The sequence below is a fragment of the Leucopleurus acutus genome, assembly GCF_964270905.1.
Source record: "Leucopleurus acutus genome assembly, chromosome: X".
NCBI classification, from domain to species: domain Eukaryota; kingdom Metazoa; phylum Chordata; class Mammalia; order Artiodactyla; family Delphinidae; genus Leucopleurus; species Leucopleurus acutus.
The window spans coordinates 96652404-96677498 of NC_139148.1; the positions used below are offsets into that span (position 1 = coordinate 96652404).

At 42.9% G+C, this 25095-nt stretch overlaps 1 protein-coding gene across 2 annotated transcripts in view; it reads right to left on the reverse strand.

Annotated features, from left to right (window-relative positions):
* The window catches only part of DCX (doublecortin), a 109749-nt gene that overhangs the window by 21641 nt on the left and 63013 nt on the right, over positions 1-25095 (reverse strand). Inside the window, exons 3-4 of one of the 2 annotated variants that reach the window (XM_082864940.1) lie at positions 7959-8061; positions 5838-5975 (exon numbers count right to left, since the gene is read on the reverse strand). In XM_082864940.1, the coding sequence (XP_082721066.1) occupies positions 5838-5975; positions 7959-8061 (241 nt within the window). The remainder of the gene's footprint in view (positions 1-5837; positions 5976-7958; positions 8062-25095) is intronic. The other variant, XM_082864941.1, reaches the window with a different exon arrangement.

Below are 25095 nucleotides of genomic sequence, written 5' to 3' on the forward strand. Positions count from 1 at the left end.
GGTTTTAGAAAGAATCAGAGTGGGGGAGGAGGCAAGGCAAGTTTTTCTCTTCCCATAGCTTCGCCAAGGGCACCACTTCCACTTGGACTGACTGTAGGGGAGCTGATGGAGTGTCTAGGACTGGGCACTGGAAGCAAAGGTGCTTAATTACTCATGGCTTGCTCTATGCTGCACAAAGAGAATGACACAGATACCACCCCCCTCTCCCAGTCTCTCCACATCCCTTGCCTGGAGGTGGGGGAAGGTGGAAGGAAGCAGAGAAGCAAGGACCATGCAACAGAGACTGTTTATTCACCACTCTGGAGCTTCCACACCCTGATTTAAGGACAATGCAAGGACCGCCTACCTGGGAGTCAGGAGAGCTGGGCTCTCGTTCTTGAGTACTAAATAGATATCGGGAAGACTGAAAGATTTACTGAACCTCTTTATATCTTAGTTCTCCAATCTAAAAAAAAATGGGATAATTTTCCTTTCCCAATTTAAGCCATGGTGCTATTATGAGTGACGACTGAGATGACAGGTTTGGAAATATTTTGCAAAGTGCAGAGCATTTACTTCATGTAAAAGATCATTACCTGGAACTTCTCTCAGATGCAGAAGAAGGGTATTGTGCTGTCTACTAGTCACATAGGGCTAGTGAGCATTTGAAGTGTGGCTAGTCAGAATTGAGATGTGCTGTAAGTGTAAAATACGGTCCCATTTCAACAAATGTAAAATATCTCAACAATTTCTTACATTGGTTACATGATGAAGTGATAAGATTTCAGATATATTCAGTAAAATAAAATACATTTTCAAAGCTAATTTCACCTGTTTCTTTGAGCTTAACTGTGGCTACTAGAAAATTTAAAATTACATACAAGGCTTGCATTTGTGGCTCGCATTATATTCTTATTAGACCGAGCTGGTACATCCAGACAGTCACATTCAGGAAGGTCAGAACATCCAGGTCCCTCCATCTTAGGCAACCCAAAGCAGCGTCTTTGGTTCAGAAGAGGACTCCCGGATACTATTCTCCCATGGGCACCCTCACCTGGCTGTTTTGTGGCCCTTGACCTCCCCTTTCAAAAGCTATGTATTTTGGTAGAGAAGACATCCATTCTTGGGCGTTTGGGAACAGGGAAGATTTGACTTTCAGGAATAGGTGCACATAGGTTGGGGGAAGGAGGGTGGAGAACATCGGGTTGCTGCAACAATGATATACTATTGAAGAATAGCAAAGTAATGATCACATTACGATCCTCTCAAGTGGGAATTAGCTTCCTTGGAGGCTCCTTTAAAAAAAAAAAAACCAGAAAGAAAAAGAAAAGATTCCTTCCCAGCAACTAGCTGACTTTGTCCTTTTAATTCAATTCAATTCAATTCAATTGGGAGGTAGCTGCATAAAGAGAAAAATTAACACATTAATGGCTAAAATGGAAGTCGAGAGACACAGAAATGTCTTCCGTTAGTTCTGAAGCCAGGCTTACCTTTGCCCATCAAATGGCAAGTCCTAGGTTAATCAAAAGGGAGCACTGCACAAACTTCCTTCAAACATTCCACAGGAGCCTTCTGGGCTCAGCTTTCATCTGCTTACCACACAATCCCTTGGCCTACTTTAAAGACAAACCTGGCTAATGGAACTTGGATTCTCAGAGTCTGTCAGCTCTGCCCAGTGAGAATGAGAGCTCCTTATAGCAATATTGTATAGACAATCAAATCCTTCCTTAACTCAAGTTTAGGGCTTAGCAACAGACATTCCCTTTGGGGGCAAACTCAGTACTGGCAGGAGTAGGGACTGAACTTGAAGGGAACAAAGTAGAAGGACTTTGATTTATTCATGGGCAGAATGGGAAAGAGACAACTTAAGGAATAAGGAACAAAGAATCAAATTATGACGCAAATTACAGACCAAATAGCATCAATTTCCTAAACCTCAAGTCAAACTGAACCCAGATATTAACTGAACCATGAATTGGACCAAATATATATATTTTATATATACATATATTATATATATAATATATATATATTTGAAAAGCTAGCAAACGTGTTCAAACCAGAAACAAACCTATATATTTTCTAATGAACTAGAACATCAAAATATTCCTTTAACTGAACCTGAACTGAGCCAATGTTTCATTTGGTTTGAATCCCGGCTAAAGAGGAAGATCTTTGGCTTTCGTTTGCCATCAAAGGAAGGTAGTTAAAATTCCCTGGAAATGGCCTATCTTCCACACCCTTTAGTCACTCAGGTTGAATGAAGAAATGTGGATCCATCCACAAGTCTCAGATCTAAGACGGACTGACACAGAATGGAAACAGGGCGGTACTACCGTGTACTACAAAAGAACAAAGAATTTCAGCCCCACACATTGCCATTATTCTTTGGTTAAATGTATATTCATCTGTATATGTCTCTTGCTAACAGCTCAGAAAACCTTGATACTTTATGAAACAATTCTTTCTTTATGTTTGTAAGGAGAAATTTATGCTAATGCAAAACTATGTATTGTCTATAGCTCACCCTTCTTGTTACCTGATTCTGATTCTGTGGAAGCTATTTTACAACCCTGGAAATCCCTGATAACAATGGAAAATGATTTTTGTCTAGACATGCAAAATCTGTCTTATCCAAAATGGAAACCAAGTCTTAGACAAGGTAAGAAACTTGTCCCAAGTCACAAAGCTGCGAAGTGGTATAATTGGGTTTTCCTAGAGAGATGTCTCTCCCTCCTCTTCCATATCCTATCTCCCTACACCTCCCAGCTTGAGATGGTCCTGAGTGAGGAGGGGGTGGAAAAGGGAAAATGGGTATGTCAAATCCGAACCTTACCTAAAGTCCTGTTTGCCTGAGATCAGCTTTGCCCCTGTGCAATGTTCACTGAGTGGATGTCCTAGACTTGGCCCTAAACTCCCACGGCATGGGCAAGGTTGTGTTACGTGAATCCTTTTACCCTTTGGGGCTGAAACCATGTGGAGGCTCTAAATACATCATCTAAGATAAGCTCAAATGTTCCGGAAATTGCCATGAAGGTTGGCTAGACTAGAGTTTGACTTCATTTATGTTCATGAACTACCTGAAATAAAGATTTAAATTCTCTCTACTGAGGATACCACTTTAGATTTTTTACTGGTAGGAAACTGGGGCTGCTTGTAATTCTGATATCTGCCAAAGTAAGGTCCCATTTTCCTACCTCAAATTGGTTACTTTGTTTACCTTGTGTGTGTGAATACATCCTCATTCCTTCTTTTAGCAAGGGAGGTCTGAAGGAATAAGAATAGATCTTGCCTGCCTCAGCCTAGGTTGGGATCTATTACAACTCCTTTCAATTTGACACATATTCATTGAGTCCTAATGCATTCCTTCTCTGTCTCCAACCTCTTAGAATCAGTGAAGTGCATACATTTTAGAAGGGAAATTCTGCATGCAGTATGCTGGAGATCAATTATTTGACACATGTTTAAACTGTGTTTAATTACAGGTGGTTGGGTTCATGTGTTCTGGGTAATCCAATTGGATACAGTCTGCAAAGAGAATCGATTTACTTCAAACTGCTGCCACTCCAGCATTTCTAACTAATGGGTTATGTGATGGTTTAAAACTAGGTCCACAAATTCTTTGATATTCCTCCCTTCCAGAAGTGGAGCCTGCTTCCCCTCCCCTTGAATGTGGGCTGGCCTTAGTGACTGCTTCTAATGAACAGACTAAAACGGAAGTGACAGTGTGTAGCTTTGGAGAGTAGATCATAAAAGGCACCACATCTTCTTCCTTATTCACCCTCTTGAATTGCTGTCTGTGGGGAGGATCCTGCCAATGGCCATCTTGGAAGTGGATCCTACAGTCCCAGTTGAGCCTTCAGATGACTACAGCCCCTACTAATACCTTGACCTCAACTACATGAGAGATTCTGAGCTGGACACAACCACCCAGCTAAGCCACCCCAGAATTCCTGACCCACAGAAACTGTGAGATAAAAAAATGTTTGTTGTTTTAAGCTACTATGTTTCAGAGTAATTTGTTTTATAGCAAGAGATAAGTAATACAGGTTAGAAATCCCAGAAATAGCCAGTGATACTTCTGAAAAAATGATCAGCTAAGTGGTTATTTCCAGACTTTAGGAATCTTGATCAACTGTTTAAAGTCCGTTTTTTGGGCAAGGCCCTGCTTAGAACCTTATAAACAATTTCATTCTCAATCCAAGTGCTAAACTCTAGGTCTTTGTAGTTTGAGCAATATGAATTTGCTTAGATAGATTCATGTGCTGTTCTGTACGCTTAATCAAAATATCACCAAACACATGCATTTTTTATTCCTTCCGCAAATATTACCTACATGCTTATTGGGTCTCTAGTACCATGCTGGGTGAAATAGGTGCTCGTATGCATCTATTCATTCACAAGCATTATTTGAGCATCTACTAGGACCCAGGTACTGTGCTCAGCACTGAGGATACAGAAATGAACATGACACCTTGCCCTTGAGGGAACCAGTATTTAGTTGATGAAGTAAATACATACAAGTAAATACATACTTTACAACACAGTTGTGGTGAATATTACCCCAGAGATATGAATACCGTGCTATGATGTTGTGGAGAATGAAACAACTATTTCTATTTGAGGTGTTGAAGGATGAGTAGGAGTTTTCAAGCAAAGAAGAGCGGCAGGTTTGAGGGATGGCATTCCAGGTGCGGGAGAACAGGGTATGCAAAGACATGGAAGTATGAAAAGCCTGAGCTGCCTCTTCACAGTTGAGTTCCTTCTGCTCGAGAATAAAGAGATGGCCGGTGATAGGCATGGTAGCGTGAGGCCAGCAGGACGGGCTTTTTTTCCAGGCCACGGGCATTTCAAAGCCAATAGGCTGCTCAAGCCGCCTCAAATTGAAGAAGCGATGAAGAGTGCTTTTGCTCTCTGCCCCAAGGCTCTCAGGCTAGAAGAATTCTCATGGTGAACCCTGAGCTTTGGGAGGACAAATGAGTAAATCTTCTGGAGCATATCATTTCTTTACCATGAAGGACTCAAATTGTCCGTGCATGAGTCTACCAAGCTTCTAAACTTGGCCTTCTCTGCCCTTTTGCCTTTTAGATCAGTGCCACTCAAGCTACGGGTGCGAGACCTTGTACCAGCACGTAAACCGGCACGCTGCTGCCTTTAGCAGTAAAATCATGCTGTGAAGTAAATGGTTTGCTCGGTGGCATGATTTACATTGGCCACAAGCTCCTAATCTCATCACACACTGATAAATAGTTCATGGGTCAGCAGTGATCCCTAGACCACATTTTTTAGATTTGCTCACTATCCACTAAATAAAATCCTCTATGACAAATGTCTTTATTTCCTTTCAGAGCCTGGCCTATAGGTCCTTTACTCCTGTGAGAATGGTGCAGTTTATTTTGTTTCCCTTTTGGTTTTGACTTCTAAAAAAATTCCAAGTCAAATTTGAAGCTCAAGGGCATCCACCATGTGGACACTTTGAGGGAGGTGGCTTTTTTTCTACATTTTGTTTTTGATTCTGATTTTCTATCTCAAATTTACGTTTGACTTGATTATTTCATGGACTATGCACTGGCTGGATGACGTTGAGAATGATGGCAATGAACACAACCATGACAAACAGCATTACAGCAGGCATGGCAAGTGGGTCAGATTTCTGGTCTGCATCCATTTGTGTAGAATCGGTGTTGTAGCTGTGTCTCCATGACTCCAAACGAGTTGAACGGGTTAGTCTCTGAACGGACAGAATTGGTCTCATGGAGACACAAATGGTGTTCATGAGGAACTCATTCCTCTGCATGCAGAGGGTACTGGCCTCTGTAAATGAAGTCAGCGTGCACAGTTAGGAGAAGAGCACTCACCGTCTTGGTCGTTACCTGAGTCAGCTGGAGACTTGCTCCGGCGCATGGGGCCAGGGCTCTTAGCTGAACTCTTCTGAGGTGTTGGGGATGCCTTTGGGCCAGCTGTGGCTGATGGGTTTCCCTTCATGACTCGGCATTCTGGCGGAAAAGGACACAGACGGCTTAGTAGAGCCGGGGAGAACCAAGACTCAGCATCTCACCAACCTCTGGAAACTGCAATAAGCACCACATACCAAAGCACCTTAGGGCTCAGGACTACAAGGTGGTTCTCACTGTTTGAAGGAACGATGGCTCTGGAGAGGGAGGCATGGGAGAAACTTTCAAAAGTCACCTGGGCTAAGCCAGGTGTTTACATTCCTGAATCATGGAAACAAGGGAAGGAGTAGAAAAGCAGTTCGGGCAGGTAATTCAATAGTCAACTCAATCACTTTTGGATAACCCAGTCATGTCTCAGAATAGCACCTGTTGACATAATTAATTAATTTCCTTGGAGAAGAGACTGACAGCTCAGAGGTTGCAGCCACGCAGATGAAACGTTCATGAGTAATTTAAAGGAGGGGGAGGGAGCTATTATTTATTATTCATCGCATGCCATGTATTGTAATAGGCATATTAAGGACGTCATGCCATTTTATAAATAAGCACTACCACCACCACCACCATCTTGCATTTACAGTTCTTTTCGATTTTCAATGCATGTTATTATAATCTGCTATGCTGGTTTAATGAATAAATGGACCAGCAGCGACTATGCCACTCAGAACTTACAGAAAGCTCCTGGGTGTGTAGGAGAGTCTGCCAGATGTTCCTGCTACTTCCCCAACCCCAATCTGACACGTTCAGAGCACCCTTTCTATGCAGGTCACTCAGCATCCCTACAATGGTAATTTGGGGGCGCTGATTGTACTAATATATTAGGAGGACTATTATACTCATGTTGTTGATGAGAATACAAAGAGCTTAAGCCTCTTGCTTAGGGTCACAAAGGAAGAAAACAGCAGAATAAGGATGAGCAGTCAAGTCTCCCGAGTCCCAGTCTAGAGCTCTTTCCACTATACGTTCCCCAACCTCACGTGATCATGCTCAAAGTGGAACCAAACAGCTAGGCGCAGGGTTGTCTCTCCATTGGACACCTCCTTGTCACCTTCTACTTAAAGATACATTGAAAATATCAGTTACTCAGAAAGATTAGGTCTTTTCTGGTAAATTAAGTTTTTCAGGAAACGGAGTTAAGCAGAAAGCTCATTTTTGTTTGTTCTACTTCTTGTTTTCATGGATAAACTTTAGTGATTACTGTCCAGAGCTGAAGATGTAGAAGATACAAGAAACTGGACACAGCCCGAGATCTGTTTAGCTATTTTTTGGTCATTTGCCTCTTCTCAAAGTGAACACAGCAGAAATGCCACCCCTTTCAGGGTCCCTGTCACTTGAGTTGTTTGTAAACTCTATATTAGTACAACTTGATTTGTTTTTTCCCACACTTTATTCCTCATTATTGGGAAATATGTTTTGAATGTGTCTTTCCATCGGGATCATACCCTAGTCCTGTGGCTGTGTGAGCTAATTCACCGTGAACTTCCACGTGGAGCTTGGACTCAAGCAAAGGGAGATGGGCAGATGTTCACCTCCTTCCTGAAATTAACAATCTTCTGGAATCTTGAGCCACAAATCAGGGGGAATGGGGCAACAAGCCAGAAGGTGGGAAGAGGGAAAATGTTTGACACTAACAACACAGTGGAAAATATTTCTAAAATGGAACCGTCAACATGGGCCAAATAGCTGGAGGATGTTGACTAGAAAAAAAAAAACATATGCATACAATATTCAAGTTCTGAATCCAAATGTTCCTTTCCGTGGTCTGATTGAGCCTGTCAGCCCATGTGACATAATATATGGTTCAAGAAATATGGTCACTGTTGGGGCAGGTAGTGAGTTTTATTGAGTCTGGAGGCCAAACATCTGAGATATGCAATCAACTTTCACTTAGAGACTCATGTATCCAACTATACAAGAGAAAGGGACCATGCATGGATGTTTTCCAGGCCATATAAGCCCATGGAAATCCTAAGGGATAGAAGGAGCGAGAACAATGGAACAATAAAATTCAGTGGTTGTCCTTACCATTTTCATCCAGAGAAAAGTCATCCTGAGCATAACGAAATTTTTCAGGACCGCAGGCAATAAACACGTCGTCATCACCAAAGAAATCATGGAGACAGGTTACCTACAGAGAAAGCGGAAACATTGACTTGATATTTGATGGTCTTGTGACAATGAACTTCATGCCATGTTGGCACGGGAAAAAAGTTTCACATTTTAGCCCCCAGGGATCTCCTTTTTCTCAAAATACCAGGCTCACAGTCTGCACCACAGCCCCTCGTGAGTAAAGATATACTGAGTGCCATTTTCTTTCCACGTTGCATGTGTGGTATCTTGTTTCCATTTCGCCAAGAGTAACTTCAAGACCATGTCCAAATGGAATGTTCCCCTCTGAATTAAAGTCAGCAAGCAGAGGACCCCACAAATGTCACCTCTCCTCAGAGCCTCAAAGACAAGAGTGCTGCTAGCCCAAGTCTGGGGGCAGGGGTGTAGGCCAAGGAAGATGAGAAAGACCTTCTGCAACCTGAGATGGACAGACTCTGGCTGACCGAGACGTGGAAGTCCCTCTCTCTATCTTCACGAGTTTTGAAAGAAGGACACCAGTTTTTAACCGCTTTGGACCCACAAAAATTGGACTTTTTGCTAAAAGTGAACTGAGCACCTGGTAGTAGCCCAGAATACCATTCCTCTCTGAAAAAGAAGGAGGGGAAAACCGTCCTAACCACTTAAAATTTATTCAAGAGCAATGCGTCCCTGTAGGCTTGAGTGTCTGCTGGAAAAGTCGTGTTCCCAGGACCCTTCCCGCCCTCTAGTGCCCTATGCATTGCGGCTTGTCCACAACAGAGAGACAGTCCTCCCCAACTCCTTTTCTGCACAAAGAAATGAGGGTCCCTGGGAAAGTATGCTGCTCCTGCAGTCTCCCCACCTCTCAGCTTTCCTAATTACATTTGATAATTAGTCCAGCACACCAGGGAAAGCCCAGGAGAAACCATAGAGTCAAAACATTCTTTTTTTTTTTTTCAACGGAGCACAGGCTCCGGACGCGCAGGCTCAGCGACCATGGCTCACGGGCCCAGCCGCTCCGCGGCATGTGGGATCCTCCCGGACCGGGGCACGAACCCGTGTCCCCTGCATCGGCAGGCGGACTCTCAACCACTGCGCCACCAGGGAAGCCCAGAGTCAAAACATTCTTATCCCAATCCTCAGCTTGAAAGTGTTCAAAGCTTCTAATTGTTCTAAGCTACCCATTCAAGCTTCTAGTAATGACTTTCCAAAGGCACCGTGCTCACAAACTAACAACTGGGTGCAGAGATCAATATGTTACATTTGAAAAATGTTTGTATTAATAACATCATCACCCACCCAGGGTCTATTCAATCCCTGTTCCCCCAGCCAAGATGATTGCAAGCCTTACACAGAGCAAGAGATGCTTAAACATTATCCGCATTGTCTCAGCCTCCCAATCACCCAAAGGGAAGAGAGGGAGACTTGGAGGGCTGCTGGGTTCACCCCTATTGAGCCTCTTCCCATCCCTGGGTCCTGACCTCATCAAATAGGCCACCATCCTTCTTCAGCCCACTCATCCTCACCCATTCATTCCGCAATCATGTAATAACAAACAGAGCTACCACTAATTGAATGCTTACTCTGAACAGGCACTCTGCTAAGTACTTCCAAATCTGTCATCCCATTTTACTCTCGCAACAATTCCTAGAGGTTGGCATTATTGTCATCACTATTTTACAGATGAGAAAACTGAGGTCCGGAGACAATAAGTAAATTACTCAGGTGGAAAGCGATGAAGCCAAATAAGTGCAGATCGATGTGACGCCAAAGCCTGTGCTTTTAGCCACTCAGTAATACAAAGCACTTACATATGGTTCAGGCACTGGGGAGACAAAGATGAGTAAGACTCAGGCCATGACTTCATGGAGCTCATAATCTCATGGAATGAGATACACTGAAACAGAACATTTCAGTATCATGTCGTGAGTGCTAGGTGTATCTGCAGGTGCCTTGCGAGCTATTTAGTACCACCTCCAAGTGACCCAGTCACTAACTGGCATGTTAGTTCAATAAGCGGCCTGCATATTGCCCTGGTAGTGGATCCAACGACAGAGGCTACATACACGGCTTTGAACCCTTCTGCAGACGCCCACTGACATCTTGGACCAATACAATTTGGAGCCCCTAACTATGATACATTGTGTGCCGCTGAACTGTTTATCCCTTGCCACCTCTTGACCCTGAAGGTCTCTGCCATGCTCTGTGTTTGAGGTTGCCCCTGACTCTGACTGGCTTCATTTAGTTTTAGTCATGAGTGAGGGAAGCCCCTCCCTTGGGCATCCCTCCCCTAGTGGTCTCTAGCATTTAGCACTCTGCTTCAAAACCTGCCTGTATTTTCATGAATACTCACCTAGTCCTTCCCGTTAAATCACAGCTCTCCTGAATGTAAAGACCAAGTTTATCGCTCCCTATATATCTTCCTGTGGTTCCTGGTAGAGCACTTAATCGCATAGTGAGAGTTTAGCCAGGGCTGTTTTTGCCTCAACTGAATGTAAAGAAAATAAGGAGGCTTTGTAAGGCTATACAGAGGCAGAAAAGTAGAAACAAGAAAGAAGACATCAATAGCGGCAGACAATAGGACCTAGCATTCAAAGGTTTTGAAAGGTATCACAAATATATAAATTTAGGAACAAGAAAGGAGCAATGACTGTGAATTCAGAAGTTATCATTTGCGTAACTATGACAATTAGTTTGAAAACAGATGAAATGGATCATTTTTAAAGGAAAACATAAATAAAGAAATTAGCTCAAAAAGAAATAGAAAACCTCAACCAACTACTGGTCATAGAAGGAATTTAGTAAATACTTCAAACAGCAACCCTTCCCCCAAAGGTACCAGACCATTAATTTTGGAGGTATTTGTGGAAATCACTTCCCAAGAAGAAAAAACAAAAGCTCGCAAGCAGCCATGGCAGTGACATGCCACGCTACCCTACTGTAGGACAACAAAGCCGTCACAGATTGCTCCGGGGGTTGCTGTTACAATGACCCACCCTCCTCCAACTCCAAGCCTCTCTGCCCCCGCCCAGGCTTTGGGAAAAGCCTTTGGATAACCCCTTCTCTGGGGAGCTTCTAAGAAAGGCAAAGCCCCTATGCTTCTGACAAATTCACAGTGGTGTGGCTGGCTTCAAACACATTCATTTTGCAATCCAGCTGTTCAGCATCAGGTTTCTTGTGTGATCCCACCCCACATGTTACTGGTTCCCAAATGTAGACAAATTCATATTGTGCATGTGGATACCCAGGTTTCCCAAATGCCTTGGATACTGAGACACGGCAGCCCTCCCCTGCTTTGTTACAGAGCTGGGAAAATAGAAAGCCCTCCATCTTAAATATGAAGAACCCAAAACACAGAATGTCAAAGTGGCTGAAGGATACACGGATGGATCATGGCACAGTTGAGACTAGCACTCAGGCGTCCTGATTCAATTCGGGACAAAACAATTCAATTGCCTGAGAGAACGTGCCTTCCTAATCCCTGATTTCAAAGGCTTGTATACAGCTTAGGCAGGAGAGTCACCTTTTGTCCTTGTCAATGCCTGATACACATTAGAACATTTTATTGGACTCAAAAAAGATAACATCTTTATGGATCACATTTTAAATCTATGGATGAGAAAACTCCTATTCATTACCGTAACTAGTAACTGAGTATGCAGTAGAGAAGGAAGACAAGGAAGGGGAAGGAGGAGGAAAGGAAGAAAGAGGAAGAAGGAAAAGAAAGAGAAGAATGGAGTGTAAGACATAATTTCCAAATGAAACTCACACTCACATCTGCTTTTTAAAATTCCACTCAGTTAACACGAAACAAAATCCACCTTAGGTTACGTTGCAAATATATAATTTTGCAAACCATTTTTTTGTGGTAAAATTTCTGTCATGAGGTGGCAACGAAAGTGGTAAAAATAATAATCATTATGATACCACTTACAGCATCCTCGGAGATCAAGGGTCTTGCTGACATCAGCTTTTGTTTGAAACACACTTGGGTATTTAAGTCAGAGGAGAGAACACAAAAGCATGACACCCATCTTTGTAATTAATCAAATGCCCCCACAAAATAAAGTCAATCAACTCACGTGAACACTGAACCGTTTACTCAATGTTCTTCCTTTAAAAAAAAAAAACAGCATGAGTTGGGGGAAGGGAAGCTAGCTCGGTTATGCATTAGTGCGAGCAATAGATTATATGGACCATCCAGTGGCTTAAATGTCGAAGTACAAATGGGGAAATAGAGACAACAGATCACTGTGTGTGGCAGTCCATTAGCTGCAAATGGCAAATTCACTCTGTGATTTGATTTAAGCTTGATTAGATTCTCCACCCACATATTACAGATGCTGGCAGTGAGTTCTCATACGTGTCTGCTGCTGGTAGATTCTATATTTCACTGTCTAACTGTTCAGAAAGAAATTTAAGTAAGGTCTTGCTTGTATATCTATAAGACTCACTTCCAACGTGCAAAATACTTTCATTGAAAGTTCAATTCCACTAATATTCATTCATCAAACACTTGCTATGGCAAAGGAACTATGTGAGAGATACAGAAATGTACAGAAAAAGGCCCCTGTCTTCCAAGTTGACAGCATAATAAGGAGTCAGAACCTCACAAATAATTGGAATACAAGGCATACTGTTTTTAGCACCATTACAGAGGCACAAAAAGCAAGAAGAGCACAGGCGACAAAGAGAAGAATTCTACTCATGAGAACTGGGGAAGGCTGCACAGAGAAGATGACACAAAGTGTGCCTCTTGAAGGGCGTGTGGGATATAGGTTGATGGAGACAGGAGTAAAAAGGATTCCAGGTAACTGCATAAATAAAGGAAAGGAAGCAGGAACGTGCCTTCTTCTTAATAGCCCTGGAAGAAGAACTGCATCTTGTTGACTACAGTCACAGAGATTCTAACTCTCTATAGCACAACTGCCCGGACCCATTCTGCAGCCTTCTGCACAGACAAAACATACAGCTGTCTACTGGTGGAATTCAGGGTGAAGGGAAGGGCAGAGAGTGTCTATGGGGAGAGGAGTGGCCCCAGGGGCGCAGAAGAGGGAACCTTGTGGCAAGGAAGGCAAACCACACTGATTTCCCCATCTTGCCAACAGTGCGCCCCGCCCTTAGTGTGGCTGGCAAGCTTTGCAAAATGAGTTCATGAAAGATTCAGTAAACATTACGGATGAGGCTTTTTCTAAAAGTTACTGCTACTCTCATTCTGGAACATTTCCTGCCTGCCTGCCCTGGATGGGCTCCGGTCACAGGCTGGCGCAGTGTTGGCGAGGTGAGCGGAGACAATGTTTCCTATCTCTAGACTCCTGTATTCACCTACCTGCTTGACAGCTCCATTTGGTCATCTGACAGGCATCCCGGATTTAATATGCCCCAAACCAAACTCTTACTGCTCCCCCTCCAAATCCCACTTCCCTCCAACTTTCCTCATCTCAGTCACTGGTACCACAATTCCGCCAGCTGCCCAAACCAGAAATCTGGGAGTCATTTTTTTTTTTTACTAGAACTCACATTTTATCTTGTCCATTGTCACCCTCCTAGTCCAAGTCCACCCCTACACATACACTCACACTCTTCTGCATACTGTAGTCATAGTAGTATTGTACTTTATAATTTCAAGCAGGCGTGGCACTCTTCCTCTAAAAACCCTCCAAAGCCTGTTAACCAGAGGCAGAATGAAATCCACTTTCTATCTTGGCTGTATATTATCCAATCTCTTATGCCACATATGCTAGCTAGCTCCAGTCACACTGGCCTTCTTTCTGCTTCTCAAACACCTCAAGACCTTTCGTGCTTCAGAGCCTCACTCTTGCAGCTCCCTCTACATAGAAAGTACTCTTCCCAGAGTCACAGGCCTAGCTGCGTCTTCCCCATCAAATCTTCACCACATACTGGGGGACGTCCCTGGTGGTCCAGTGGTTAGAACTCCGTGCCTCCACTGCTGGGGGCCCAGGTTCAATTCCTGGTCAGGAAACTAAGATCCCGTAAGCTGCACGGCATGGCCAAAAACAAAAATCCCCAAACAACAACAGCAACAAAAATAAAATAAAGTACCACATACTGTATTTAAGTCTGAGCAACCCTCAATTTACATGCCATTGTTGCTTAGAATTTCAGATCTTTTATTTAACCCCACAAATTAGTCATTATTATTTTAATTATTTTATATAGTTAATATTACTTGAGTTTATCTACATATATATTTACCAGTCTATTTGATCACCATTTCTCATTACACCATTTCTCTGGGGTCATTTGAAAATTAGGAACATGTTTGACCTTCCCACTCTATCTTCCATATCTCAGTCTCACCTTCATATTTTCCATCTTCTTATCTCTTAGGGCTACATTCTGGAAAACATCTTCAAATCTGCCACTTTGCTCTTTCTTTCTTCAGATGTGTTTAATTTTCTGTTTGACCCACTCAAAGAGCTTCGAATTTCAATGATAATCATTTTGACTTTTAGAAATTCTATTTCATTGTTTTCCCCAAATTTGCCTGGTCACAGCCGATAGTCTCTTTTTCTCATCCCATTTTGGTTACACGTTTGGTTTATTTAAATAACCCATACTAAGTTATTTTAGGTCCTTATCTGATCGTTGTAATATCTTATGTCCTTGAGAATCCAAACCTATTGTTCCTGCTAACTCTCCCTCATGGTGACTTGTTTCCTTTTGTGTTTGATCATTTTTAAAATGATGAGCTCACATTTGATTACATTAAATCTTTGGGAATCCTCAGGGGTCTAGGCTGGGGATGCTTTTCTCTGAAAAAGACATGAATTTGTTTCTGCCAGGTGCCAGGGGACACTAACGATATAGGGGCAGCACCTTTTTTCAGCTCTGGTTCCCCTTGTGACACGAGTAGTATGAATCTGAATTCCAGACCTGTGTCAGAACAAGCTTTGGGATGCAGATTCTCAAGACGATACTTGCAGTAGCACCAGACACAGCAGCAGTAACAGTAGTACTCTTGTTTATTTTGTTTCCTACCTGGAGTCATGACAGAGACAAACAAGTTTACAGGTAGGTTTTTGGTATATCCCCTTTTAAGGGTCCTGGCTTAATGCGGAGGTTGCAGCTTCAGGTCCCTCACTTTTCAAGGACCTTGTGTCAACTGAAAAAAAAAAGACCCCAAACCCTGCACAACATAAAAAGCTTGAGTCAAGTTTATTCAGTATCTTACTGAGGACTATAGCCCAGGAGACAGCCTCTCAGACAGCTCTGAGAAATTGTTTTCAAGAAGTAAGGGGGGGGGCGGGTTATACACATATATACATATGTGATTTTGGTGAAGGAGGTACGTGCAACTAAGCACACATCTCGGTAGAAGGTTGCTGCTAGTCACGAGGAACAGATAGATACCTTAGTTAATGGTTTTAGTGCTTTTCTAAGTATAGAAAGATGCAAGAATCCAGTTTCATAAAAAAAAAACTTCTCCTGAAAATATCTATCTGAAGGCCTGTTCTGCCAGTTTTCCCAGAGCACTGAGTACCTCATTCTTGATCTCTGTCATGAACTCCTTTCAGGGTGGGTTGAAGGTCAGCAACTGAAGTGGCTAATGACTCAATCCTTGTAGAGCCAGATGATGAGTGACATTCTTTAGTTGGCACTTGCATGTCCTGCACTTCTGATAATATCCAAAGCACAGGGCTCCGATTCTGGGTTTTGCCCTCAGGGAAGCTCAGGCCTTTACATACTGCCTGCTGCTCTAGTTTCAACTTCTGGTCCCTCTTCTCTCTCCTGCCTTTCTTTTCCGGAAGCTTAGAAAAACATTGAGAAATGTTTGTTGCAGGTTCCTCAAAACACTAAACACAAAATTGCGTATAACTGGGTCCCTGGACCCAATTTTAACATGCGAGGGTGTGTGTATGTGTGAAGTGGTTTCTCCACACCTCTAATAAGTGAAGCTTGGATACCAGCAGGGTGGCCTACAATTCGACTCAGTTCTGACACTATCTATCTGGAGATAGCATCAGATTCCACGGGTTAAGGGTTCAGTCCTACAAGACTGCCCCCCACCCTTTAGATCAGTCACAAGCCTAGGTTGTTGTTACCTGTACTTCTGACCAACTGGCTATAGATCAGAGGTTAAATTTCTTCCAATTGGAGTAAACAGAGCAGACTTGTTTGGGATCCTCTAATGTTGGGGAACCAGCAGGAGGACACTTTGACCCCATCAATGTCTAACCCCACTTCTTAATAACCATCTAAAGATTTCCACCTTGCTGGGACAACTCTTCCATCTCCGTTTACTCTTCGTTTCGGTCCTATTGATATTTGCTTTCGTCACCTTATTTCTCATAACCATTTCAACATTTCCACCTTGCTGGGAAGAGTCCCGTGACTCTCCCCTCAGCCCCTCCTTATTCCCTTGTTAATTAACCTAATGTTTTTATTAGAATCTGTAAGACCCCCTGAGGGGAAGCTGAGGCGGCCAATTCCATAACGCTTCCAGAACTGTTTTTTATGTTTTACAGCATTGAGATTCTAAGGGGTGCCCATGTGAAAGTGCCCTGGATAACAGGCATATTCAGCAGGTGAATATTCCGGTCATCACAAAGCCAGTACTACATGGCTTGCATACAAGCGTCAGCCGCTTCCTTTGGGGTGTTCTACTTGACATTCATATACCACACTCCCTGGTTTCAGGAGTTTCTTGGTCTTGCCCTCTCCCCATGCTAACTTCTTGGCAACCAGAGGTCTTAAATGTACTCTGTGTTGTCCCTGCACACTTTTTACCTCGGCGGGGGGTGGGGGGGAGGCAGCTGAAGTTCTGAGTCACTGAAATCTGCTTTTGGTCTAGCATCAAAATCTGACACACTGTTCTCTTTTAGTTTATCTATTATAGATCACAATACCCAAGGGAGTGACTATTTTGTCTCGCTCTTATCAGTTTACATTTCCTTACGCATCCAGTGAATTAACTCCCCAGGAGTTGGAGCCATCACTAAGTTCCACTGGTAACTTTTACCTTTAGGAAGTGATTGCAGCATAGCTGCTGCTTCGTACTGTGGGTGACCATGTGGCCACACGGGAATCAAAGGTTCATCATTCTCCTGTCCTTTCATCCTTTCTCTTCCAAACCACAAGTTTCTGTGAGCCAGGGCTAATCCCACTTCATTGACACCAGTGGTCAATTCCAGTGTGTGTGTGTGTGTGTGTGTGTGTGTGTGTGTGTGTGTGTGTGTGTGTGTGTGTGTGTGTGTGTGTGTGAGGCTCCCCAAACCAACAAACAATTCTTGGACACCAGCTGGATGCCCTACAATTCAAGTCTGACACTATCTACCCAGACATAGTGTCAGATCCCACAGGTTAAGGGCTCAGTCCCACAAGACTGCCCCCAGCTCCTCCATTTCAGATGCCAGTAACAAGTCCAGGTTCTCACCTGTACTTCTGACTGTTGGGTTATAAATCAGAGGCTCCCAAGATCTCTTCTTTAAGTTTGATTAATTTGCTAGAGTGGCTCCCAGAACTCAAGAAAACCATTTACTCACTAGATTACTGGTTTATTATAAAAGGAGATAAATCAGGAACAGCTAGATGGAAGAGATGCTTAGGGCAAGGTATGGGGAAAGGGCACGGAGTGTCCATGCTTTCTCTGAGTCAATCTCCCTTGCTCTCCACGTGTTCACCAACCTGGAAGCTCTCCAAACCCTCTCCTTTGGGTTTTCATGGAAGTTTCATTATATAGGCATGATTAATTAAATCATTGGCCATTGGCGATCCATTCAATCTCCAGCCCCTCTCCCCTCCCAAGACGTCTGGGTGTGGGACTGAAAATTCTAACCCTTTAATCACATGGTTGATTCTCCTGGCAACCAGCCCCCATCCTCAGGTGCTTTCCAAAAGTTACGTCATTGACATAATAGAAACACCTTTATAGCTCTCATCACTTAGAAAATTCCAAGGGTTTTTGGAGTTCTTTTGCCAGAAATAGGGACAAAGACCAAATATATATTTCTTATTATAAATCGCAATATCACACCTAAAGACCCAGCAATTCTACTTCTAGGTATATATACCAAAAAATTGAAAGTAGTGACTCAAATAGATACCTGTGTGCAATGTCCATTACGGCATTATTTGCAATAGCCCAAAGGTAGAAACAATCCAAGTATCCACCAACAGATGAATGTATAAACAGAATGTGGTATATACATACGAGTCACATTGTATTAATGTATTCATACAATTCAACCACAAAAAGAATGCAGTTCTGGCAGTGGTTGAGAGTCCGCCTGCCGATGCAGGGGACATGGGTTCGTGCCCCAGTCCGGGAAGATCCCACATGCCGCGGAGCGGCTGGGCCCGTGAGCCATGGCCGCTGAGCCTGCGCATCCGGAGCCTGTGCTCCGCTACGGGAGAGGCCACAGCAGCGAGAGGCCCGCGTACCGCAAAAAAACAAACAAACAAACAAACAAAAGAATGCAGTTCTGATACATGCAACTTGGACCTTGAAAACATTATGCTAAATGAAATCAACTAGACACAAAAGGACAAATATTGTAGGATTCTACTTATGTGATATATCTAGAATAGACAACATCACTGAGACACAAAGTAGACTAGAGGTTACCAGAGTCTAGGAGAAAGGGGATTGGGGAGTTACTGCTTAAAGATTACAGAGCTTCTATGTAGGACGATGAAAAAATTCTTGAACTGGGTAGTAGTGATGGTTGAACAACATTGCGAAGGTAATTAATGCCACTGAATTGCACACATGAAAAGGTTAAAAATTTTTTGTAATATATATTTTACCCTAATTAAAAACATTAATAATGTAATATACCCAAAACCACTGAATTATACTCTAAATGGATGAACTTATATTATGTGGATTATATCAATAAAGCTGTTTAAAAAAGGGAAATGTAAAGAAAAATTTTGCTATAATTTATCCAGGATATAGTTGTATTGTAGCAGGAAGACGTTTTAGAAAACTTAAGTCTCCCATATTGCAGAAGCAGAAGTCCAATTTCACCTATTCAGTGAGGTCTTCCTTATCTCCCAATCTAAGCTAGAACCACCACCACCACCACCATATAAGATCCAAGAGAGTAGAACCCTCCTGTTTTGTTCACCATTGTATCTCCACTAAGTCTAAGTCTAAAAAGTCAAATATTTAAAAAATCTTATTATCACCAGTAATAACAAGAGTAGGAAGAGTCTAAGAACCATAATAATTAAAACCGTCTCATAATTAAGGATATTACAGTATAATAAGATTATTCTAGACCACTAGTGATCATTGTCTACTGTACCACATATTACAGAAGGTCAAAAGAGATAAAGATTGACTTGTTTACTAAATTCTAGATCTGTTTGTTTCCTAATTGTATGCATTGAAACACATGTCCACCCCCTCCCCAACTAAAGACCATTTCTTTAAGCACCTAAGTTACCCTACGGGTTTTGTCCTTTCTCTCTCTTTCAGCCATCAAGGCATGCATTTCTTGAAGGCACTGACCGTGATTTGCCTCATGGCACCTTAGGAGACAGTGTTGAGTGGCCGATCGTGCAGGGAGGGATGGATATTCTCTTCCCACTATCTTGCGCCACCCTCTGGAAATTCTCTGCCCCTCTGCAAGCTAGTTTATTCCTATAGCAAGTCACGTTGAGGCTGACACCCTCTGATCTCCAGCACTAGATCTGATTGGATCTCTCTTCTTCTTTTCCTGGTGAAGAGTGACTAGTCCTTAGAAGCTCTTCTCATAGGTTTCTAGGAAATAAAGTATCATGTGAAACTCCAGGAATAAATCACATTTCTGTCAACTGATTCCTTCCACTGGTCTTAGACTCAAAGCCAGTGGTGACTTCTCTTCCCACTTCATTCTAGAATTTCCCCCAGAAAGCCCAGTTAGACTGAAATCTAGGCAGCCAGATCTCAGCTGGGCTATTGTCCCTCAAGGTTATTCTTTTCAACTTTTTAAAATAATTTTTCTTTGAGTGGTGAAAGAACATAATAACCCCACGTAGCTTTTGTTGTGTTGCATTTGTCAAGTGATCTCACCTCCATTACGTCATTTGTTCATTAGCCCCATGTTTTATTAATGAAACATGAAAGATCATTAAGATTAAGTGACTTGTAAAAGATCACATTGCTAGTTAGCTACAGAGCCGATACTGGAATTCCAGACTGCTTTTATTCTGCCGCACCGGGTGCCTAAGCTATACAGCAAAGGTACTCATTTCCTACATGGGGAGACCGAGGTAAGGAAATACAGTAGGGGACTCTGGGTAGTATGAAAATACCTGTGACCCGGGAAAGAGGGCCACAGAAGGGAAGATGGGAAGGAATAAGACTTTTTCCCCTATTTTACCAGGAGCTAGTGTGATTTAATAACCTGAGCAAGGCTGTGCCAGCTCCCCTAGAAGCCTGGCAACCCCTCAGTGCTCCAGGGTGTTTTTTCCTTAGCTTTTCTTTGCCATTTTCCGAGAGTCTCTGTGTTAGCTCCCACTGGGGGCCTCACAGGGATGAGAACAGCTGCAGAGGCGCTGGAGTTGGACTGCTGAGTCCATGCCCAGGACCGACACCTGCCCCTCCACAGAGCCCTGGGGACAAGTTGGCTCAGAGAAACAGGGACGAGACAGAACTCCATTCATCAGAGAGAACTGGGGTGGAAAACCCTGCCTGATCCCTTGGCACCACTAGGCTCTATGGTTGGCCCTGAGCCCCACGCAGCTCGATTCTGTTTGGTAGGGTCAGTTAAAAGAAGCAAGTATGCTTATAGGGCCCAATGCAGTTATCAATTGCATTTAACAGTTATCTGGTATCTACTGTGCACAAAGTAGAGTGGGAGTATGGCTTTGGAATTCAGTAGAGGAAGGAAAGGTTTGTTTTTAAAAAACGGGGGTAGTTCACCTCTACCTTGGTTCTAGGTTAAACCCTGCCATTGACTTACTGTGAAATCTTGGATAAGTTGCTTTCTCTCTGGGCCTCAGTTTCCTCTGCTGTAAGGTGAGGATGCTGTTCTAGAGCCATTTGACGTCTAGGTCTCTTTTCTGTTACAAGCCCTTTTGAGAATTTGATGAAAGCTATGGATTTTCTTCCCAGAAAAATGCATATGTGCACACAGATAGCTAATTTTGCATATAATATAGGGAGTTTAAGGATTTCCCTAAAGCCCATCTATAGATCTTAAGTTTAGAACCTCTGAACTAGTTGATTTCTGAGGTATCTTCTAGCTCTGACAGTCTGTAAAACATTCCAGGTTGGACACGGTTAATAAACAGAGACACCAAGGCCAGAATGCTGGCAGCTGTCATGGAATCCCAGAGGCTTAACTGTACCCCCCTTCCCAGGCTTCCTGAGACTCCAGTCCAAGGGAAGCAAAAGGATGTAAGCTCATTCTCTGCAAACTTAGTCCAAAGGAAGCAAAGGGGTGCAAACTGATTTACAGCAAACCAGAGACTGGAGTGTGCATCAGACAGTTGCCTCCCAGGCTGCTGGAATTTAGCAAGGATACGAACTTCGTGAGAGACAGTAGGCACGAGAGTCATGGCCTCTAAACGTTCCTCAATGGTTGGCTGCGGATAGGACAAAGAAAATGGACTGTCCAATTGATAAGGAACATACAGCTTGATTATAGATGTTCAGAGGTGGTGACTCAGAAGCTAATTCTCAACATGATTGGACAGAATACTAATGGCCATAAACCTCCTGCATTTCGTTACATAATGTCCCCTCCTTTACAAGTATATATTTTACTACAATAGAAACGTCAGGGGAGAAGAAAAGGAAGAGATTTGGTGAGTATATCAGTCAGGGTGCTAGTAAAAAACACATGACATACTCAGAGTAGATAAATTGAATAAAGTTTAACAAAGGCAACTGATTACAAAAGTATGGGCAGTGTATAAAGAAACCATAGGAAATGCTTAAGTATCCCAGGACTAGTAATAATGGGGTCCATTACCACCCTTACGCCTGAAAGAGAGAGGAGAGGTAGCAGATACCAGAAACCAGAGGGAGGAGAGAACATGAAAATTATACGAAGAGAGCTTCCTGATAGGAGCTGTGACCTTCAGTGAAGGGATGTCCAGCATCCTTGCAGGCAGGGTACCAGGGAATAAATAGCCTAATCTCACTCCTCTCCTCCCTGCCAATGCTTCCCTTTGGCCAAACACAACTGGAATCCTGAAGACAAGGTAGCCTGTTGATATGGGTCAGCCTCCAAGGGCACAGAGCAGGGTGGAATAGGGTAGAAAGTAGATAGTAGATCTGGAGAGGAAGGCCTAGAGAGTAGGTCTGTCACTGCAGGCGAGAGGAAGGAACTGTTGTTATAGCCTTGACTATGACATCTATCCAGTGGATATCGTGACACTTGGGTAAAAATAATTGAAGAGGCGTGACTACAATTAAGCAATAATATTAATATCATTTTGCATTTGTAAAAGCTTTTACCTGTTTCATGCTGCTTTCACCCCACTGTATCTTTTGAACCATATAGTTACCATGGAGACAAACAGATAGGTCTATTTTACACATGAGGAAATTGAGGTTTAGCCAAGGTAAGGTGATTTGCAAGATCAAATGTCTATAAAGAGGGAAAGAGACTAGAACTTGGGTTTGGACTCCTGGTCCAAGGCCATTTCCACTATATCCTGTTGCTTTTTCTATAGCATGTTTCAGTCCACAAAACTGTTCTGACAGGTCTTCAGAGGACTCCTACTTCTGACAGACATGCAAAGCCACCACAAGAGCAACAGTGAGGAAAAAAGAGTGCACAGAATTCTTGCTCATGTTTTTAAGAAAGGTGGTAAGAAAAAAGGCTGAGGTGGAAGACAGATAAGTGGGTACAATATCTTTTGCAAGTATTTCCCAGAGCAGAGGTTCTTAGGCCCAGTTCCTGCCAGTTCCTGGCCTCTGGGTATCCCACCTCATCGGCTATATACTTGCATTGTGAAGGATATGGTTGAATGAAAGTAGGAAAGGAACGGAAATGAAGAAATTAAAGTTCAAGATAAAAAGAAAACAGAAACTTAACATGTCTTTTAGAACTCAGTTGCAAAAAGTAAAAAGTATTTTCACATTTGTCCCAAGAATGAAAACCATGAGGAGATCTACCTTTCAGTTTGCAATTAAGTAGGATTTCCAGAAAATTCCAAGGGTTCACTATTCTTAGGAACTGCAATAGTGCCTAATGGGAGGGGTGAGCCAGGCACTAGATGTGAAAGAACATTTGGGAAGGATGGGATTACCTTCCCAACAGATGCTTATATCTGCTACCTTAGATTTCCTGCTCCGAAAATAATTCAGAAGTCTGCGGACCCTAGAAGGCTTGCGACCAATAAGCTTTCACAATCCATAGCTTCTAGAGCAGTGGTTCTCAACCCCGGGGCCATTTTACCTCTCCCCAACTCCCCAAGGGACACTGAACATTACCTGGAAGCAGTTTTGGTTGTGACAACTTGGATGGATGCTACTGACATCTAGTGGGTAGAGGCCAGAGATGCCGCGAAATGTCCTGCAATGCGCAGAACAGCGCAACACAACAAAGAACTAACTCTGGATCAAAATGTCAATAGTACCAGGGTTGAGAAACCGTGCTCCAGGACATCTCTCGACTGTCAAGATAGCACCTTTGCTGTGACCACCACTCTCCGCTCCCGACCTGTAAAGATGGCTTTCTTACTCCCACCTATGGATCTCAGGCTGGCCACTCCCCCGAGTCAGCTCCATTTTAGCAGGCTTCTGGGCGAAAGCAGACTTTTATCTCATTTTCTAAAGCAGTATTGTTGTTGTTACTGTTGTCCATTGCTATTTAGTTTTTGACCCTTGGCCTTGCTTTAACCCCAGTAAGAAGCTTATTTCCTAATTCCTAACTGCTTCTTTAGTTAATGACTCACAGCCTGCCTAGACCTCTGGTTTTTGCAAAGTCCTTGGCTCTTCCAGTCCTGGCATCCATCCCAGGCTCTGAGGTCCAGCTTCATCCATGGTTTCAGTACAACACTGCCTTACTCATTCCATTCTGGGACACCAAATAGGGTTTGGACTGGTAATTACACTAGATCTGCTGCCTCTTGAATCTGTGTGAGAAGGTTGCCAGCCCCAGGAAGGAAAGGACTCAATAAACTATCAGCCAATACAAGAGGTCCTCCTGCTGTGACTGTCAAAGAAGGCTGTAAGAGGAAGAGAAGATGCATTCTGGGGCAATACATTTCAGAAGACTTCTGTGTCAGCTGGCTTAAGCAGAGACAGAAAGATGTCCTGCCCAACGTTGTTATAAATCTAGTTAAGCGCACACTTCATATGTGAAGGAAAAAAAAGCTGAGGATAAATTGATACTCCACAGTTGAGATAATGTCTGACTTGGCCATTTCTCAAGTGTCAGCCTCATAGGCCTAGAATGGAGTATAAAGAAGGAATTTGAAACAATATAAAAAGTATGAGGATTATAACCATGAAGGCAGTAGGACTATCTGCTGTTTTCCTAACAAACGTCCATTCCTGAATTTTGAGACTTGGGACTGACTTCTAGTTCTGGTTCAGTCACACATTGCTATATGATCATGAGCGAGTCACTCAAATACTCTATACCTCAGGTTCCTCATCTGAAAAATGGAACTAATACTACTCTGACTGCTTCATAATAGGGGTTTTTTTTCCAATTTAGAACAAAAAGAGATAGTGCCTATGAAAATGCGTTGAAAAGTATTAGTGCTGTATGAATGAAAATTATTATAATTACTTTGCAAAAGCTGTATGACCTAAGGGGAAATGAGGTGGGCCAAGAAAAGCTGGTAAAGTTTATTTATTTTTTTCCCTTTTTTTAACATCTTTATTGGAGTATAATTGCTTTACAATGGTGTGTTAGTTTCTGCTTTATAACAAAGTGAATCAGTTATACATATACATATGTCCCCATATCTCTTCCTTCTTGCGTCTCCCTCCCTCCCACCCTCCCTATCCCACCCCTCTAGGTGGTCACAAAGCACCGAGCTGATCTCCCTGTGCTATGCGGCTGCTTCCCACTAGCTATCTATTTTATATTTGGTAGTGTATATATGTCCATGCCACTCTCTCACTTTGTCCCAGCTTACCCTTCCCCCTCCCCGTGTCCTCAAGCCCATTCTCTAGTAG